At 34.0% G+C, this 20,357-nt stretch overlaps 2 protein-coding genes and 1 pseudogene across 3 annotated transcripts; all 3 read right to left on the bottom strand.

Moving 5' to 3' along the window:
- The window catches only part of LOC141400955 (histone-lysine N-methyltransferase trr-like), a 208,528-nt pseudogene that overhangs the window by 85,864 nt on the left and 102,307 nt on the right, over positions 1-20,357 (bottom strand).
- LOC141401709 (uncharacterized) lies at positions 1,611-3,517 on the bottom strand. Of its 2 annotated transcripts, none has more exons than XM_073982089.1 (2): positions 3,308-3,517; positions 1,611-3,063 (listed from the first exon to the last, which is right to left on the bottom strand). In XM_073982089.1, the coding sequence occupies exon 2, from the start codon at positions 2,800-2,802 to the stop codon at positions 1,828-1,830; it is 975 nt and encodes a 324-aa protein (XP_073838190.1). In that variant the 5' UTR covers positions 2,803-3,063; positions 3,308-3,517; the 3' UTR covers positions 1,611-1,827. The 2 variants fall into 2 exon arrangements, with proteins under 2 accessions (XP_073838190.1, XP_073838189.1); XM_073982088.1 differs by having other exon boundaries at positions 1,611-3,248.
- LOC141401710 (uncharacterized) lies at positions 10,147-15,356 on the bottom strand. Its single transcript, XM_073982090.1, has 4 exons — positions 15,215-15,356; positions 14,943-15,152; positions 12,785-12,912; positions 10,147-12,359 (listed from the first exon to the last, which is right to left on the bottom strand). Exons 1-4 carry the CDS (start codon positions 15,226-15,228, stop codon positions 12,166-12,168), a joined length of 546 nt encoding a protein of 181 aa, XP_073838191.1. The 5' UTR covers positions 15,229-15,356; the 3' UTR covers positions 10,147-12,165.

Genomic DNA, 20,357 nt, shown 5'->3' on the forward strand with positions numbered 1-20,357 from the left:
TTACAAGACATGGCATCTATTAGAAGAAATTTGAGGAACAAGTCGAAACCATTGGAATTGCCATCTGTACTGTAAGTTGAAGTATAATCAGTAAATTATTTTAGGTTTAGGGCGTATAAAAGATGCCGTAGTTTATATTGTGGAAACGTTAAACGATGACTTTTAAAATTGAGAGGGAAGTTTCCAAAAATCCCATGGAATGGTTGCAAACAACAATTGCATGGCTCAATCTACAATGTCGAACGTATCGTCCGCTTGATAGAGGATAAAATTGGATCGTTTCGAAGTTGATGAAGGAAGAAAAAAGACAAATAAAAATCATGTTTATTCAAAAACGAAATTCCTTGGCACATTGGATTTGCACTCAATTTTTTATTTATCAATTAATATTCCCAACTGTTGTTCCACCCTATTTTTGATACAGAAAATTAATTAATGAATGAATCAACAATTGTTAAGAAAATGTTTTTTTCGTTTCAATTTTATTTCTTGGTTCTTCGAAAATATTCACTGCAACTGAAAATAACTGGTTGCTGAAAAATAGGAGGCATCTTGATTTTACCAACAACGGGAACAAAATTTTCTTTAAAAATGTAAATTTTTCTTAAATTGCCGGCCTTCACCCGGGTATTTAAAACTTTCTCCTACGGACAGGAGCCAATCTCGGGAACGGGAACACAATTTTCTTTTAAATTAAAATTTTCCTCTAAATAGTCGGCCTTTAACAGGGGAATTTTCGCAATTTCGGAGGCCCATATCTCGGGGAAGTATGAACTTCCGCAACAAATGTTGTATATATTTGTGATCAGGGTGACCTCTGTGAAAAACATTTCATCCCGATACGAGCTTAGTTGGTAAACTCAACTTATGCCCAAAATAGCAGCTTTGTTAACTGAGATTCGCAACTTCATTTGAAGGTTGCCATTCATAAAGTAATTTTGACAACTCCACTACTCCACTCAACGATAATTGCTAACGATAATCGACCCCTTATTTTATTGAATAATAGAATCAACAAAGTGTATAGGAATAAAGTTAATAATCCTTCATATATTACATGAACATCACTTGGCTGATTTTTATTTTTGGAACTTTCGCGCCATTATCCAGGGAAGTATAAAGAATAAAGTTATTTCTTTATTATATAAATCACAGAGACAATCTGCTGTAAAAATCTGGACTTAACGGAAATTATAGCTCTGTTCCAGAACTAAAAAGTTTTTACAATTTTTACCACTTTTACACATTTTGCGTTCCCGTACACAAAATTTATATGAAAATCGTTTACGACTTTTACAACTTTTACGACTTTTACCACTTTGTAAAGTGCGGGAACAGGCCATATGTGTGTGTATTAAGAAGTGAGAAGAAATTTTATTTTTTTATTCATATGTCATTTTGTGGGTTAACAATATTATTTATAAAGAGTATATATAAATAATGAGAAGTGAGAAGAAATATTACAATTCCCTACGAGAGTTATTTTGCGGTTACATTAACTCTAAATTGACAAATGTGGGGTATAAAATCTTTGTTATGAAACACATTTCTGATCGTGAAAAAGTTTACATACCTACCATCGCTGTAGTCATAAGTAGGGAGGCTACAAATTTGTTACATATTTATTTTGAAATTCAGTACGCGATACGAAATATTCTTACTATCTTCACATCAATTTTACAAACAAAAGTACAAAAAGAGAACAAAAAATGCTTAAAAGATAACTTAATTATATTCAACTTGCATATAGATCTTTTATTCAGTTACCGCCACTTGAGAGTGATATCTTTCATCGAGTGTACCTTTCAAATTCCAGATGGTTGGCATTTAGTTATGACCACTATTAACAGCTTTACCCAAAACTTCAAGACACAATTTTGGTTCCATCTCTTGAAGTATTTTCCAATTTTCTGTTTTCATGACATCTTTAATGTTGGCTATGATGAATTCAATAACATTTTCCTTTAGACGTTTATTGGTAATACGTTCGGCCAATAGAAGAGTGTCGGCAATTGTATCTATTCTATTAGAATCTATTAAAATATCTTCGCACATTTCTTGTAGATCCATTACGGCATATTTATTCGCCACCACTAAGAGTTCCGAAGCCATTTCCTTGGGTATGTTGACATCGCCTGTGTAAAGATATTTCAACATTTCCTTCAGCACATTAGCATTGATATCATCTATTGTTATACGACTTGTTTGATTTTCCAAGAAATCATTGCGAAACATGGCAGCAAATACCTCACTACGTGTCCCCAATATAAGTTTATGGGCTTTCAATTCAGTTCCGCCATGGGCAACAAGTGTTATATCGCTATATTCTTCACTGGCCAAAACTTTGCCAAAATCATTGTTTATATTGGATATTTTTTGCGCTATTCTTTTCTTGCAAGGCGGCTCATGGAATTTGATTTCCCTTGGTTGCTTGATTTCATTTTTTACCTTAAACTCAAGTGAGAAATCCATTGAATCACATCCCACAATATCACATTTTCCTACATATATAAACTTTTTACATTCTTTTGATGTGATGTGCACATCAATGGAGGCATGATCTTCGCAAGATATTACAACTTGGAGTAGCAGACGATTTGTTGTGTTCACAGAGCACAAAACTATTTTCATTTCACGACTCTGCCAATTCAGAAATATTTGCCATGTCGAAGTAATACCACCATCATCATGTGCTATAATTTCTGGAGAATAAGAAACTATATCTCGTGTTATTTTCCAAAGACATCGATTTCCAGATATCATTTCAATTGTGGTATTGCCTTCTCGCTTTTTTGGAGGCATTTTTGTTGGTTTACAATAAAATCAATTTATAGTTGTTTATCTTTTTGTGCGCCAACAACGGTTTTTTTTGTTTGAATTCAAGAGCTAGCACACTCCTTGGTCCAATCGATAAAGGGCTGTTTACACCATCTATCAATGTCATATGAGCTGCCATTTCTTTCACCCATTCGACATTCTCTATGTTTGTCAAAATTGACGTCATCCATACAACTTTCAATTTGTGCGTTCATACCTGCAAGTGTTATTTTCGTATGACATAACCTAAAAATATAAAAACAGCTGTTTTTGTCATTATTTACATTTATTGTTGAGTTGCAATTTTGCGCAAATTTTAATTTTGGTTGAAGGAAACTGAATTGGTAGAATTGGTGTTTGGAGTTATAGAGGCATTCACGTTTTTGCCACCAAACAATCATTTCAAAGACTGCTTCTTTCGACCAATCGATCTGAAAATAACATTATAAACGCCATTTATTTACTTTACTGAATATTTAAATATACATACCTTTCCATTTTCTTTTTTAAAAGATTTTGTTTTTCATTTTTTGTTTGAGAATGTCAGAAAACAGCTGATAAATTTATGTTTACATACGAGAATGCCGTATCAAATAGAGCGCTCCCTAAATGAAAAATTTACATATGAGTTGCCAAATCATTTTGATAGATGAAAATTTTCATAGTGGTTACACTATGTGTACAACATTCGCAGGTAGAAAATTTGGCATTGACATTGATAGATGGTGTAAACAACCCTTAACATCGATATTTTTATTCTCCCAACTAGAACAGCTGTCCACAATAAAGCTTTTACCCAATTAACTGCGTGTTGCGTGTGCGTTCAAAAATATAAAAACAAAATACATGTATTGCTCTGTTCCAGAACCTGCAAAAAGCTACTACTTTTTACTACGATAACATTTTTTCCTTTATGTTATCGGAAAAAATAGTAAAAATTAGTAGATTCTTGCAGTACTGGAACATACCATATGTATTTCATATTGACAACAAAAACAAATACATTTATTTTGTTTTTTTTTTTTTTTTTTTTTTTTGAACGCACACGCAACACGCAGTTAATTAGGTAAAGGCTTAAAGGTCTGTTCGTTTACTCAATAATAGCTCTGTTCCTTTACGTTCAAGAATCTTCAAGTTTTACTCTTTTTTACTCGAAAAGCGTTCCCTTACTTCAGACACAACACAATTCATATGGGAGCAATTTACAACTTTTACTACTTTTGCCGGTTTTACCATTTTTAGAAGTAAAGGAACAGACCAAATTTGAACAAATTTGTATCCGACCATGGTGGAATAATAAAGTGGCCCATCAAAAAAGTTTGAAAGTAGTGCATTGCAGAGTTATGATTTCAATACATCTTTCGATGCAGTCCACACGGAATTATGAAAAATGCACTCCGCTCGATACATTTTAGAAGCACTCGCTTATTGATCCCTAGCCAAGCAAGCCAATTTTTTGATCCCTACAGTCGCAGTCTTTTTTTCTGAACACAAGAAAGAGTGTTTAAATTATAATAGGGCGTTTATACTATTGAAGGTTAACCCACTGGTGTTTACAGATCCAGTGAGTTTAACTTTGCCGTTTACATATTACCTTTGATGGGATTTAAGTGACAGCTGTTGTTTGTTTACGTATACATACATAACCGAAAAGAAAATAAATTAAATTTAAAATTATTGTTGTGAAAACGTAAAAATGCAGCGAATAGATATTGTTAAAGAAATATTTTTACAGTTCTGTGGTCATCTAGAAAGCAAAAAACATATGCTGCAATATATTAACGATGAGAAAAGAAAACAGTTGTTAAAAATAATAATTTTAATGAAAAAACGAAATGACCAAGAACGGAGTTTGAAAATGTCTGGCAGAATTTGGAAATTCGTAAGCTTTTTCTTTTTAATTACACCATTAGCTCCGCGTTTTCGTTTCAGCAAATTTTAATGTACGTATTTAATCCTGTTCGTCCGCCTCTATGTAACCAATTTCATCCATGCCTTGCAACCGGAGGAATATTTCTTTCAAACGTTTGGAGTTAATTTAGCCACGTCCGTCCATCTGTCTGGTTATTGCCCACGATAACTCTCGAAAGGACTGAGTGATTTGGCCCAAACTTGGACATTCCCCCCACAAATTAATCTGAATGACTATTCTGGGATAGGTTTGAAATATTTTCCTTGTGATCCTTATTACAACGATATTTTTTGTCGTGGGTACGTCCATACTTATTCAGATATTATCTCAGTTCTAAAAACCACAAGTTCACTATCCAAAAAGGGCTAGTGCACCCGATATTTCTCCGAGCGCGTGACCGATTTAGTTCAAACTTTGTACGTTGTAATATTTTTTCCAGCCAAGTTCGAAGATGGACAGTATCGGTACACTGCTTCAGGTTCACCCACCACAAACCTTTAACATTTTTTCGGTTATGTACATACGACATTTAATGTCTTCTTATTGATGATCTGCAAGATTTCTCTGATAAGGTTTTCCAATGAAGTCAAATAGGTACTTTCACAGAAGATAGAAATAACTTCTTAAGGTAAGAAGACTTGTATGACTTGCATAGAACACAAGTCTTCCTAGAACATATGGGTACTAGAATGCTAGAACCAGTATTCCAAAGTGTATAAAAAAATACACCATAAATGTTGGTGTGGGTATAGTAAGAATTCAATGCAGCTAGAAGCCGAAACTTTAAGGTGCAATTACAATTCTATTGTCATGGAACTTTGCTACACGTTTCTGTGCCATCAGCCTTAAGCATAGTACACACGGTCCAACAAAACTGACAGTCATCGAGGTCTATTTCGTTAATATCAAAGTCTAGCTGAATAATTACTTTCCTAATCACTAAATTATACCTTAAATGCTGTATTTCAATCATTTTTAGCTAACAAAAAGTTTTTATTTGCCAGAAAATTGCCGTAAAAGTGCGTTGACTGTCAGTTTTGTTGGACCGTGTGTACTATGCTTTAGGCTAACGAGCTAATGTCATACCACCGAACTCTTATGTTACACGCTAAAACTTTCATACGAAACTTTCCCATTATTTCGGCGTTCATAGATCGAGTTCCATACAAAAGTAATTTTATGAAATTACTGTAATGGGGAACTCGACCTAAGGACGCCAAAATAATGGGAAAGTTTCGTATGAAAGTTTCAGCGTGTAACATAAGAGGAAGTGTGCTTAATCGAAATAATGGTTTTAGACCCCAAGTATGCTTGGACAAAATGCCTTTTAGACAATTTTGAGTCGATTTATTTCTGTAGTTCATCTGTGTTTGAGTTTCGATCGAATATTTGGGCCCCTTTTCGGATAAGTTAAGTTTAAGGGGCAAGTGCATACTTGCTGATATAATGGCCATAAAACTCTAAGAAACACTTTGGGCATCAATTCGAATGATTGATGAGCATGAAAACTTAAGAATTAAGTGCACGACTTGGGCGATAAGTTTATATTGGAAAACAACTTCGGGTTCCTTCCTCACAAAAGTACAAACTTGTAGAGTACATATGTATGTATGTACAATTTAAGAATTGTTTGAGTTTGGTTTGGTAATTTCTACCGAGAGTATTCCTTGGCATCCTGTTCACGACTATATAATGTTTTTCGTTGGTACATGCTTCTTGATACAAACATTTTCTTTTGTCACTCACGAAAGTGCCATTTTTATGCTGCCATTAAGCTGAAAACACATCCAACGTTTGAGTAAAGTTTTGTGTCTATTCTCCTACCAGAAATGACACAAAACTTTACTGAAACATTGGATGTGTTTTCAGCTTTATATTATTGCGCATTAGTTTGGAACACATAGTTCCTGTTCCTCTTGATGCTATGCATAGATTTACTTACTGAGTCAATTTAGAATGGGTTAAGATTTCGATGTAGCTCACATATTTATTTTAGGTTTTGGTGCAGCAACCACGGTATGTATATTCAATTTTGACGAACTTTTAAACCGAGGAAGGTACCCGAAGGAATAGACCGATTCGGACGTAAGCCAAGTTTGTAAGAAATAATACGATGCGCATAGTTTAAAACAAATCGGTTACTCCTATCGAAAGTTATCTTGCGCACAAGCCAGTTACCGCCGCCTTGCACTCAGAAGTTCAGCGATTCGAATCCCAGGCCAAGCAACATCAACTTTTCAACGGTTGCAAAATTCCCCCTCAGTAATGCTGGCTATATTTTCTGAGTTTTTAAGCCATCAAAAACTTCTCTACAAGTGGTGTCGAAGGACAGGCCGTTCGAACTCGGCAATAAAAAGAAGGTCCCATATCATTGAGCCAATATGAGCCGGAATGCATCATTGATATGAGAGAAGTCTCCCTTTTCCCTTCGGGGATGTTGTGGGAACAAATGTATGTATGGACTTGCGCATGAAAAAAATTGCACCGTCGTATCAGGGGCCTTAGCGATAACCTGTTGCGAGAAAAATCAGAAGCATAAACTATACATTTTCTAAATTTTGTGTGGTAGGTACCCAAATTCGCGAATCAATCCATATTGCAACTTCATCTAGGTCTGAAAGTAATATTAACCAATTCCGTTATTCCCTTCTAGAGTTATCGTGCGCAATATCTCAGCGAAAAGTTTGAACCTTTCTGGGGCGGTACAAGAAGAAGTGGGCCGATATAGCCTATCTTCGACCCAAAATTTAAACCAAATCGGTTGATCCGTTCGAGAGTTATCGTGCGCACCAACCATCGAGCCAGACAGACGGACATACATGACAGAATCGACTCCAACCGATTTCGTTCAAAACAATTATTTCGATGAGGCACAATTTTGGTCGTATCAAAGTGTACATGCCCTCTTTAGCCTCAAGGCTAAGGGTATACAAATTACAAATGCCAAAATTATTCATATTATGAAATATGTTGGGGATAGGACGCCTACGACAGTATGGAGGTGGGTTAATGAGAGAAATTTGTCAGTTTTAACTTAAATTGTATATATTGTACTAAACGTATCTTATTGTTGTAATATTATGTTTTTTGTGCCTAATTCTACATACCAAATTCAATAAAACTCTAGGATCTGTTTATTTTTAAAAACGTTAGTATAATATAAGTACCCATGTCGGTTTACCAAAAATAATATTTAAAAAAAAAAAAAACGTTAACGATGCTGAAATGAGAACATTTTGAACAAAAACGTGGAGAAGTCGCCCCATGTTACAATATATGACCGAAAACCGACTGCTTTTAAATCGATGATTAACATTTGATTATTGCAGGAAAGGCAAGGGAAATTCTGGGAATTAGACATTCCCAGATGTTCAGAGAGCTTTTTTAAAGAAAGCTTTAGAATGACCCGGAAATGTTTTGACATCTTATGCCAACTACTCCTTTGTTTAGAGAAACAAGACACGTCTTTCAGAAAATGCATTCCTTTAGACAAAAGGTTAGCAATTTCCCTATACACCCTACGGTCGTCAGCGGAATATGCCACTGTAGGACGGCTTTTTGGCGTATCAAAATCCACCGTATGCGTCATTTTTAATGAGTTTTGCGTCATGGTATGGGAAGTATTGTCGGGAGAATACCTTCCTGGCAATATTTCGACGCCAGAAAATGTTGAACAAGTTGTAAAGGGATTCGACAGCATTGGGTTTCCCCAATGCTTTGGGGCAATTGGTAAGTTACACTAATTTTACGTTTACGAAATCCACTCGATTTCAACTGTCAATTCTATTGCATAAACGTTAAATGAAATCCAATGGATTTCATATGAGTTTTCATTTGACGTATACGCAAAAGAATTGACAGTTGAAATCGAGTGTATTTCGTAAATGTAAAGCAAGTATTATTTAATAAAGCATACCATTCTAAAGAATTTTACATAATATTTATATTAGATGGATGCCATATTGAAGTTCAGGCCCCAAAGGAAGAGGCATACGACCACTACAATTACAAGGGCTGGCACTCCATGGTACTGCTGGCCCTTGTAGATTATAGGTAATGATAAATTAACGCAAACTAAATTTCTTATTAAAATTATTTTTCTTTCCAGATATCGCTTTATATATATTAATGTCGGTGCACCTGGTCGGTGCAACGACTCATATATTTATGAAAACAGCCGACTGAGACAATTGATTAAAAGCCCAGTTTTTAAAAATAAAGTCAAGACCATAAACGGGGTTGATGTTCCAGTGTTTATTATTGGTGACTCTGCATTCCAGTTAAGCGAAGAGCTGATGAAACCATTTCCTTTTTCAGTTACTTCTTCGGAAAAGGAGAAATTGTTCAACTACCGGCTCTCAAAAGCCAGAAGGGTAGTGGAGAATGCTTTCGGTCACTTAAAAGCAAGATTTCGTAGGATAGGAAGGGGAATAGAGAACGATATAAAAAATGCAAAAAATATCATAAAATGTTGTTGTGTTTTACACAATTTTCTTAATGCGCATAATGACCAAATATGCCAAAATTGGATGGAAGACGTTGGGGGTACAAGAGACGACATTCCCCAAGTACCTAGAAGCGGAAATTATGGTCATGCAGCGGAAATAAGAAATGTCCTCGCCGATTATTTCTGGGAAAAAGGTTTGTTAAAATTAATAAATGTTATCTTGAGTATTTAATAACACACCTTCGTTTCAGAGCACGAAGAAAATGCCCAAGCTGTTCAATATGAATGATTGGATTAAGATCACAACATTACTCTTAAAACATACACACACACATTTTTGAGATGTTATGTAATACACAACAACATTCAAACTTTTTTTGCTTTTTTAATCATTCTCTACGTCTTTCCTGCCCTACGAAAACTTGTGTTTAAGTGACTGAAGCCATTTTCATAAGCTTTCTGGCTTTTAAAAACCAGTAGTTCAACAATTTCCGAAGAAGTAACTGGAAAAGAAAATGGTTTCATCAGACCTCACCTAAAGGCAAAGTCACCAACTATAAAACGGGAGCTTTTTAAACATTTGTATATTTGAAATTGTTGTAAGCAACTGCTGTTTTCATAGATATATTTGTCGCTGCACCGAACAATAGGGCGATTATGTAACTTATTTTTGCCGTTACTAGCAAAAATCGGTATCATTAAAATGGTAATAATGTCGGTAATTAACGATTTTTATTGGTAAGTTACCGATGAGTAAAAAGAATTCGCTAACCTTATTTTAGATGTAGTTTAGACGAGCCTCAATGTGACATTAGGGCGGTTTTAACTCAAAGGGAAAAAATCTATGTCCGATTTTGTTTGGCGGCACCCCATAAAATGATGTATCCTCTTAGATTTTAAGATTACCAAAGATTAAGATTACTCTATGCATGATTTCACAAAACCCTGATATAAATAATCTCTATACTTGTTACATATAAATTAAGTATATAATTTATTACAATTAAATTTTTTGTACAGAGTGTTCATATTGTATAAAATACATAAAGATCATTAAATATTCATGTTGTGTGTTTATTCAGAGTATTTTTATAAAGGTAAATTTTGCTGATTTCAGTAAACTAATTATTTCGCCTGTTTTCTTGAATTAGGCAGAAGAAATCATGAAAAATTCGATAAGGAAATGTTACACTACTTGTTGCATTCATTAAAACTGTGTAGGAATTCAGTAACTTTTTAACTAATTTACTCAATGTTTGTATTACAACAATTTCAAAACTTATCAATCGATAAAACTTACTGAATTTCTACACTGAACAAGATGACTTAATAATATAAATATAATAAACTAGCAATAACAAAGAAAGATCACATTTATAAATTCAAGTTTCGTAAATTAACAACTATATTATTTAAATAGGATTTTAATAATTTGTATTACACAATACAATTGCAAGGAACAAAAATAAATATAAAGTAAAGTAAGAAGACAATGAAATAATCTTTGTACCTCAAAAATTATGTATTTTTTACGTTATTGTTTTTCATAACGTCTAAAAATCCCCTAAGAATTTCATTTCGTTCCTTTTCCATATCAACAATTACTTCTTGTAATTGGAGTCCTTTTTCACTTAAGTTATTCATTTTCTTAATACCCTCCACTAATTCCATATTAGTAGCCTCTATATTTTTTTGAATTGACTTTTTATTTTCTTTGTCGATCTTATACCCCGGTTACACTATTGAAGGTTAACCCACTGGGTTTAATAGATCCAGTGGGTTAATCTTTGCTGGTTACACTTAGCTTTTCGAGGATATAAACTGTCAGCTGATGTTTGTTTACGTATACATACAAAATAACTAATAAAGTCGTGTTTTACACTTTTACAATTTCTCGTATGAGATATCGTCCCCTCTTTGCTAATATTGGTATATTTTACACACAGGGATACATTTTTGTATCATGGTATCAAGCGTACTTTTTGTTAAAAAAGTGTCTAATGTAAAAAACTAAATAATTTTATGATTTTCAAATAACTTTAGATTTATTAACTCCATAAAATCTCATGCGACCAATCGTAAACGTGTAAAACACGACTAACTCTGTTGCAAAGACAGTTGCAACTTTTGGTACTTTTTGAGTAGAGTTGGATTTTTTTGCACAAATATCGAATACAACACTGTATTTTTGGTGGATTTGTGTCGGATTTAAAATAAACCCAGTCGTGAGAGGATTTAATTTTTGTATGGCAAATCTGGTCAGATTTGACCAGATTAAGCAATAAATCCTCATGAAGTGGGTTAACCCGGCAAAAACATGGTAGAACAAATACAAGGTAAAGTTAATACTACAACAAATACAACTCAACAACAACCACATTGAAATTTGTTTTTGTTTGTAAACCTTAGTGTCAACGTAAATGTAAACAAAACAAGGAAATGTCTATAAATTATTGGAATTTAAAAAACAAATAATTTTTCACATTTGATTGAATATTTTGGAAAACATGAATGAAAACTCGTTAGATTTTCAATTTGAATGTTTCCATATCATTCCACTAAATGCATAATTTCTCGCAGAAAGTAGAATACTTGCAAAAATGTTTCGGGTCGCTGGTAATTCATTGAAAAAAGAGAAGCTGTTTCAATCATTTGCTTTTGAAAACAAAAAAGCACATGTTTATTAGGGCTTTATTCTTTTCAAGTTTAACAAAATACCACACATATTAACAAATATTGTACCGCCTCTATAAGCGGTGTTTTAGTGTGTGGCATGTCGTTCGGACCTGGAGGAGGTTACATGTCAATGATATGAAGGAGTCTTTATGGGAAATAGTTTTTTTCTGATGAATAAATTTGTTCTTCATAAAATATATATCCCTAATATACATCGAACATAGAAATAAATATACAAAATGTCGTATGGAATTTGACACTAACACTACAACCCAGTTCAGTCAGCTGGGTATTGCTGCTACCTTTTCTTGTTCTACCATGCGGCAAAAAGCTGTAGTGTAACCGTGCTATTAACTTTTTTTGGCTTTGATGGTGCAGTACTTTCTTTGAAAGGAACATCTACAAATTCAATATCACTGGATAACATTTCTTCAAATGTCGAATTGCTTTGGGTTTCATCGAATTCGGACACATTGACATCTTCGAGGTATTCTTCCAAAGGCATATCTAAAAAACAATTTTTCAAAATTGATCGTAATATAATTAATTTATTACAAGAACATAATAAAAAACAACTTAAAAAATTAAGTTTCAGTGTTTTATTTATAAACGCACTTAGGTCATGTTTATATTATAGCCTTTTGCAGGGTTAATCTTCTTTATGAGGATTTATTTGAAATATAAGCAATGGAATTGATATTTGAAACCCAGTGGGTTTGTTAAATCTTGTACCAAAACTTTTTTTAAATGCGGTCGAATTTTTGGAATATCTTACTATATGCGTACGGGCAGTACTTAATTGACATAAAATATAACTTAAAAGAGGTATTAGTACAATCACTGTCAAATTATTAATTAAATTAGTTAATTGTGTACTGATTTAATTAATAATTAAGGATTGAATGTCAGCCTATGAATTTGATTACACATACCGATACTCTCATCAACCACAGAGTGTATATTGTGGAATTTGTATCCTCCAAGTATACCATGCACGCGTTCGTAGAGACACCAAAGGGAAGGCGATCCACCAGAGGGTCCAATTTTCTTCTTTTCATCTCTGTAATGAAAAAATCGAATCAAAATTATATTTTCCATTCTCCATTATGTTCATAATGTTCGAAATTGATGAAATTTTCTATGCATAATATGTAGGTCTGAGAATACACCGAAAGTTATTTAGATGTAAAAGGCTATAATGTATCCTTTTGGTATCGGATGGATTTTTAAACGCAAAATTGATATGAGAGTTTGAAAATATAAATTTCACATTATAGAAGAAAGTCCGCCTTTAAATTCATGATTACTTTTAAACTTAAAGTTACTAGAAAGCTGCAAATCCGTTCAAAAATTCCAATCTATAACAAACGGAAACTTATAGTAAATGAAACTCGGAAGACAAATGTTGTGATTACCATTTTCGAACTACAAAAAATATGTACTACATACTGTTTGAGGAAATTGAACAGACAACCCAAAGGCCAACTTTGAAACGTTGGATAGTTAATTATATTTGTGGACGCCAGTCGTACGTGGAATTCAGGAACAAGAAGTCCAAACCCCGTTGATTGAAGGGTGATATCTCCGGAACTGTTTAACCTCTCCTGTATTCCGTCCTCTACAGACGGCATCGAGATCGTAACGTATGCAGATGATTTCACGATCCTGGCTTTAGGTACATATCCTGATGACATCTGTGAGAGACTGAATGACTATTTAACCGATCTTACCACCTTTTTCCATTCGAGGAATATGCAGATTTCCGCACAAAATGTACAGCCACTTTGTTCACCACATGCTACAGCGCGAATTCCACAGCTATCTGAAAAGTAGGAGCAAGGTCCTCAAGTCTCTACCCGGCAGCACTTGGGGTGCAGATAAAGAAACCTTGTTGACCACATATAACGCGATAGGTCGGTCTGTGGTAAGCTATACGGCGCCAGTTGGTCTGCGAATATAAGTGCAACGCGATGGAAACATATTCAAACCTTTCAGAATGCCGCCCTGAGAACAGCAACAGGGTGCCTCCTCAAGTTTTCATTGGTCCATCTACATGAGGAGGCAAATATTCTTCCAGTACAGCAACACAATGAGCTGTTTTCGTTGCAGTACTTGCTTGGGTGTTACCGTGGGAGCCCGACACATTCAGCCACATCAGGAAGGATATCCACGCTCTAGAGGGAGAGGTCCAAGGTCCCAAGCTTATCAAGCAGGATTGAATAGCATTCACACGGACGCAGTTGCCAAGGCCTTAAGCAATTATAGTGTGAATAAAGTCCTCGGAGTACATACCCCATCTATCGCAGCTGAGGAGCGTCAGCTGCCACGACAAACCAGAGTAGTTTTGGTCAACTACGCTCGGGATATTGCAGTCGCCTAAATTCGTATTGGGCGGAAATCGATCGCGCCGTGCAAGACATATGCCTAGTATGCGGCATGGGCCGCATGACACACAACACCTTTTTAACTGCCCCGCCAAACCTACCCATCTAACTCCAGTGGATCTGTGGCTACATCCCATCGAAGCAACCATTTCCTGGAACTGGATATAGACCCAGATTGAACAGAACAAGGAACATAATAAACACTGTTACAACAACAAGAATCAATACCAAACAGAAATAAGATGTTTGGTATTGGTTTGGTATTACAACGTTTCACGGACAAACGGACGGACACACATAGCAATGCCGACTGGGTTTGTCGAGACATTAACTTTGGTATATATGTATGTATGTACATACGAATATTTTTTCGATGTATTACAACATTTTAAGGCAAAGGAACTCATAATTCCTTCTATCAGATATCTCGTCATTTCTTCTTATTAATTTGTTAAAAATTTCGAAGCATGTAGTGGCTGCACTTGAATTTTTCGACACAAATTGTTCAAAAGTTAAGCGTTTTCGCAGATGACGGCCATCGGCCAGGGATATTGTGGTGGAACACTTGGCTACGCAAACGCTACTTTTTGGAAGCCTATATCTCGGATATGATATATTCATTGCCGTCATAAGATTAGGATACGCAAACCTACATGCTTAGGCTCAGATTATTTTGAGTGCACTTATACCAAATTTTTTGTCTTACCTGTATCGGTTCGTAATGTTGTGTATTTTATTTTTGACTTCTTCCCCATCGTAGAAGAAATTAAATGTGGCCATTTCAGTGGCCATTTCCGCGTATATGTGCGAATTCTTTCGGACTCCTCTAATTTTTTGAATGTTTTTTTCCCACAATGACAACAGCAGGTCCTCTGCTTCAGTCGACCATCGTTTCCGTTTTTGCTTTGTTAATTTCCTATACAGTATAGAATAACATTTTTAATATGTATATCAATACATCAAATAATATCTACTTACCTTTCACTGTCCATTTCTTTTAATTAAAAAACAAATAGTTTTTAATTGTTAATTTGTTTTTGACAACAATAAAAATGTAAACAAATGTGTGTTTGAAAACACTTGCAACTTTTCGTACTTTGTTAAAAGGGTTGCATTTTTTTCGTCAAAAACACGGTTGCATTATATAAGTAGCAAGATTTGTGCAGGATTTCAAACAAATCTTGCCATGAGAAGATTTAAATTTGTGTGGTAAATCCTGATGAATTTGACCAGATTAAGCAATAAATCCTGATAATGAAGGTTAACCCTGCAAAAATCTATAATATAAACAGCATATTAGAATTTGTTTAGGAAAAATAAAGAAATACAAACTAAAGATACGAACATTGCTGTAATTCACGAGACGCAAATTATTTTTGAAGTGGCTAGCTGTGTTCCTTTACTTAGCTTTTTTGGAAATCTGAGGAGGAAAAATGAAAAACCATTTGGATGATGAAAAACTGGGCGTCATTTCTGATAGAAGAATAAAAAAGCAAGGGCAACATAGATCGAATTTTTCTTTATTCTTTTATCAGAAATGATGCCCAACTTAACTTAAATGTTGGAAATGTTTACAGTGAAATGAGTTACAGAATTCTACTACTGTTCGAAAATTCCTGACATGTGGTGATTCTTAGATGATAACGAATTGCAAAATGTCAATTCCATTGTTTCAAATATCAACTTTGTTCCTTATTTTTTTTAATGGTAAGATTGGTAAAGGAGAAAAGTGTCAAAATTGCTCAAAATTACTCTCTCATTAACATTTTTACCAGAAAAGTAAAGGAACGGAAAAATGGTAGATCTGGCAGCAATGTCAAAAAGAAACATAACAAAATCAATGTTCGTCTTTTATTTCACAGTTTTAAATTTAGTTTTGTCAGCGTTCGACTTTTTCTTCTGTTTTTCTTCCATGTTCTTCTTTATTGTGAAATAATCGTGAAACAAAAGTCGAAAAAATCAGTTCTGTCATTTTTTACCTGCAGAAATTTGTCTGGTAGCCTGTGGTAGAAGAGAAAGCCATTTTCGCTCTCTCTCCTCTCTCACTCTCTTAAAAATGGCTTCCAGTTTTGCCACTTTTCGGGGTTAAGGAACACTTTGCAGGTTAAAAATGGTAACAATAACCTCAGTTAAGTAAAGGAACACAGCTATCAATTCCATTGTCAATGTCAAAAAATTAATATGCAAAAAATCTCTAATGTGTACGGCGAGGATCTACTCATGAAATTTAAAAACTCGAAATTTTCATCCAGAAAATAATTCTTTTCATCGTAAACGTGTAATAACAATGACCTACGGCAGTTCTGTATGCTTTATATTTACTTTTTGATTCAAATCTGTTCTATATTAGAGGATTTTCAAAATGTATTTATGTTTTTCCCGAGAAAATTTTTAGAACGACCCCATTCTTCAATATTTATTTTTGCCAATTAATTTTCAATAACAAACATGTTGTTGCCTTGTATAAATTTGCTTTGGGTATGGCACCTGCTCAGTACTGTTACTACTTTTCCTTTTTAAAATGTTAAGAAATTAAAATTACCTCAATAATAATACCATTGACTTGCGGCAATTGTCAGTTTGTAGGTGAGAGAGGGTGTGCCTCACCTCTCTTTCCTACAAAATGACAATTGCCGCAAGTAAACTCGCCCAATGTAAATTGGGGCATACTTTTCAGAACATTTTACAGATAACTTTGAGTTTTTGTTTTGTATACATTCCCATAATTTTCACTTTTTCTTATAATTTTTTATCTTTATTACATTACGTCAGCCACTAACTAACACAAAAGTGTACTTTTTGGTGTACGCGAACGCTTTGTGGTAAAAAAATGTTTAAAAGTGGTAAATATTCCCAGCAAAAAGTTTGCATCCGCGGATGCAGTTAAATCACTAGAACAATTGCCGCTGGAGTACATCTTTTCCTATGAATTCACCTATGAATTTTACAAGAGATTGCGCAGCTAGGATGCACTCCATTTTGCTTCCACGGCACACAGCTAGGATGAACTCCATTTTCGATCCAAATCACAGCCTTTGATGTAGTGTTTTGGATTGAATTTAAATGCAGTCTAATGCTAATGCTAAGTTTACATTCACGAAATCCACTCGATTTCAACTGTCAATTCCATAGCTCAAACGTCAAATGAAATCTCATCTGAAATCCATTTGATTTCATTTGACGTTTAATCTATGGATGTGACAGTTGAAATCGAGTGGATTTCGTAAATGTAAACCAAACATAAAGATGTTATGAAATTCAAGCCATTGCAAATATCCCAAAATAAATAAAATACATTGCTTATTCGTGTAAAAAAAAAGAATATTAACTTTATTACATTAACACAAATTATAAAAACTCTCCATTAAATTTGATCGTAACTAAGTTTACTTCCTCTACTCTGCTTTTTACGACATCGAAATTGATATTGCTTCATCATCCAAATGGTTTTTCATTTTTCCTCGTACTTCAGTTCAGATTTCTAAAAAACTCCAACTCCACTTCAAAAATAATTTGCGTCTCGTGAATTACAGCAATGTTCATAACTTTAGTTTCTATTTCATTATTTTTTATAAAACAAATTCTTAGAATTTTAACACTCTTTCTTGTGTTCAGAAAAAAAGACTGCGACTGTAGGGATCAAAAAAATGGGCTTGCTTGACTAGGGATCTTTAAGCGAGTGCTTCCAAAATGTATCGAGCGCAGTGCATTTTCATAACTCCGTGTGGACTGCATCGAAACATGTATTGAAATCATAATTCTGCATTGCACTACTTCCAAACTTTTTTGCTGGGTCTGTACACAAGGTAATCTGTATGTCGAAAGAAGAATGTGTGCGAAAGAAACACGTCCAAACGTTTGTGTGTTTTTCAAATTTGTTTTTTGTTTTGAAGCAAAAGCAAAGGTAAAATTATTCCGAAAACTAAAGTTCGCGCGTGTTTCATTCGCACACATTTTTCTTCCGACATACAGAAACTGACTGTTAAGTCCCGGTCCACACTAGATTGAATTTCATTAAAAAATTTCATGAAATTAGGTATTCTTAGGTTGAATTCCCCACTACAGCAATTTCATGACTTTACTCTTCTATGGAACTCGATCTATAGCATAGCCGACCAAGAAGAGCGAGCGCTTAAATTGTTTATGTGTGGGTAAAATTACCCTGACAGAACAGAACAGGGTGATGATTTTCATATTGAGTATGAAATGAAAAACACAGGAAAAAAGTTGTCACGGCGTGTTAGCGTTCAGAGCCAAACATAGTGGTGAGTGTGTGGGTTCGAATCGTTGGCTTTCCTTTTTCATTTGCATTATAGATCATAAAAAAGCTCGATTAATAAATTAAAAAAAAAAATTAATACTAAAAATGATCTTCGCCTAAAAAGGCAAAATTTTCAAATAGAAAAAATATATTGTTGTATGACTAAAATTAAAAACAATATACAGTGAATCACAGTCAAAAGAATCCACTTCAGTTTCTTTTATTAAAACTGCGATTGCTAAGAGTTGATTAATGATAGTGATTTCGTTCTTTTTTATATTTGTACATTAGGGTCTTAAATATAATAAAATAAAATTAACGAAATTCGGGTAAATTTAGATAAAAAATAAAAATTGTTAAACAACATCGATTTCTACCTCACAGTGAAAATTATCCACTCATATTATTTTTTTCGCACATTTCCCCTCATTAAATGATATTTTGTATGCGTATTATAATGACGCCTAAGGTAAGATGGATATACATTTTTATTGTTGCATTAAAAATATTAATACAAAACAAAAAATCATTTTCAAATTCTTCCCTCCACATATTTGCTGTATAACAGCAAAATCTTTTCAGTGTACCCAAAAAAAAAAAAAACAAATAAAGCGGCATCAACCTGCTTGCATGACATTCAGTACAAAACTGAAGTAAAAAAATCAAAACATTTGCTCTCTTACTTTGCGTTCGGGTCGCGTGTGTGTGATTTGCCGAAAATCTTCGTAACCATATCAATACCAACGAACGGGTTTGATCTATAGCATAGCCGACCAAGAAGAGCGAGCGCTTAAATTGTTTATGTGTGGGTAAAATTACACTGACCGAACAGGGTGATGATTTTCATATTGAGTGTGAAATGAAAAATATATTGTTGGCGCGTTCGCTTTGTATGACTTAAATTAAAAATAATATAAATAACTTCATAATTTGAAAAGTATTTTTCTTCATATGTTAATTTTTTTGAGAGAAAAAACAAATTGTATATAAAAATGATTTTTTAAGACTTTCTAAGCATAAATAAATTTTTTATTGTTGCATTGCAGACGAGGCATTCTGCGTCATTAAAAATATTAATACAAAACAAAAATCATTTTCAAATTCTTCCCTCCACATATTTGCTGTACAACTGCAAAATCTTTTCTGTGTACCCAAAAATAAACAAATAAAGCGGCATCAACCTGCTTGCATGAAATTCAGTACAAGACTGAAGTAAAAAAATCAAAACATTTGCTCTCTTACTTTGCGTTCGGGTCGCGTGTGTGTGATTTCCCGAAAAACTTCGTAACCAAATCAATACCCACGAACGGGTTTGATCTATAGACGCATAATTTCATGTCAAAATATCAATGAAATTACTCTAGTGTGGCCCGGGACTAAGCAAGAATGCCATGCTTCTTATGTGTCGAGGCCTTTAATTGTGCCTCTGTTTTCGGTTTCATTGGAATTCTTCGGAACGTTTTTAAATTTGAACGTTTTGAACTCGACATGTTACCATACCACCATAACTATATTTGCTCGGTATTCCCCTTTCGACGCGCCAAAGAAGCGTTGTACTATTTTTCGAATTGATTGAAGCGTAAAGTAAGTACTAAATAATAAATTAATAAATAAATAAATAATAAAATATGTACAGTTAGTCAACTATATTATTGCAAACGATACATTTTTAAAAATTTAGATTTTTAATTAGGAATTACTACAAGAAATTCTAACAATAATGTTGGGTTTTTTGTACATGTCTGTTGATTTACTTGTTAATAACAACATCAAGCCAAAAAATGCAGGAATCGGTTATAAATTACAAAAACAACGAGCAAAAAGTACAGGTACCTGGTTTTTGTGTTGTCAACTTAATAA

The sequence above is a fragment of the Musca autumnalis genome, unplaced genomic scaffold (assembly GCF_047663935.1).
Source record: "Musca autumnalis isolate F117 unplaced genomic scaffold, ASM4766393v1 scaffold_4, whole genome shotgun sequence".
Taxonomy (NCBI): Eukaryota; Metazoa; Arthropoda; class Insecta; order Diptera; family Muscidae; genus Musca; species Musca autumnalis.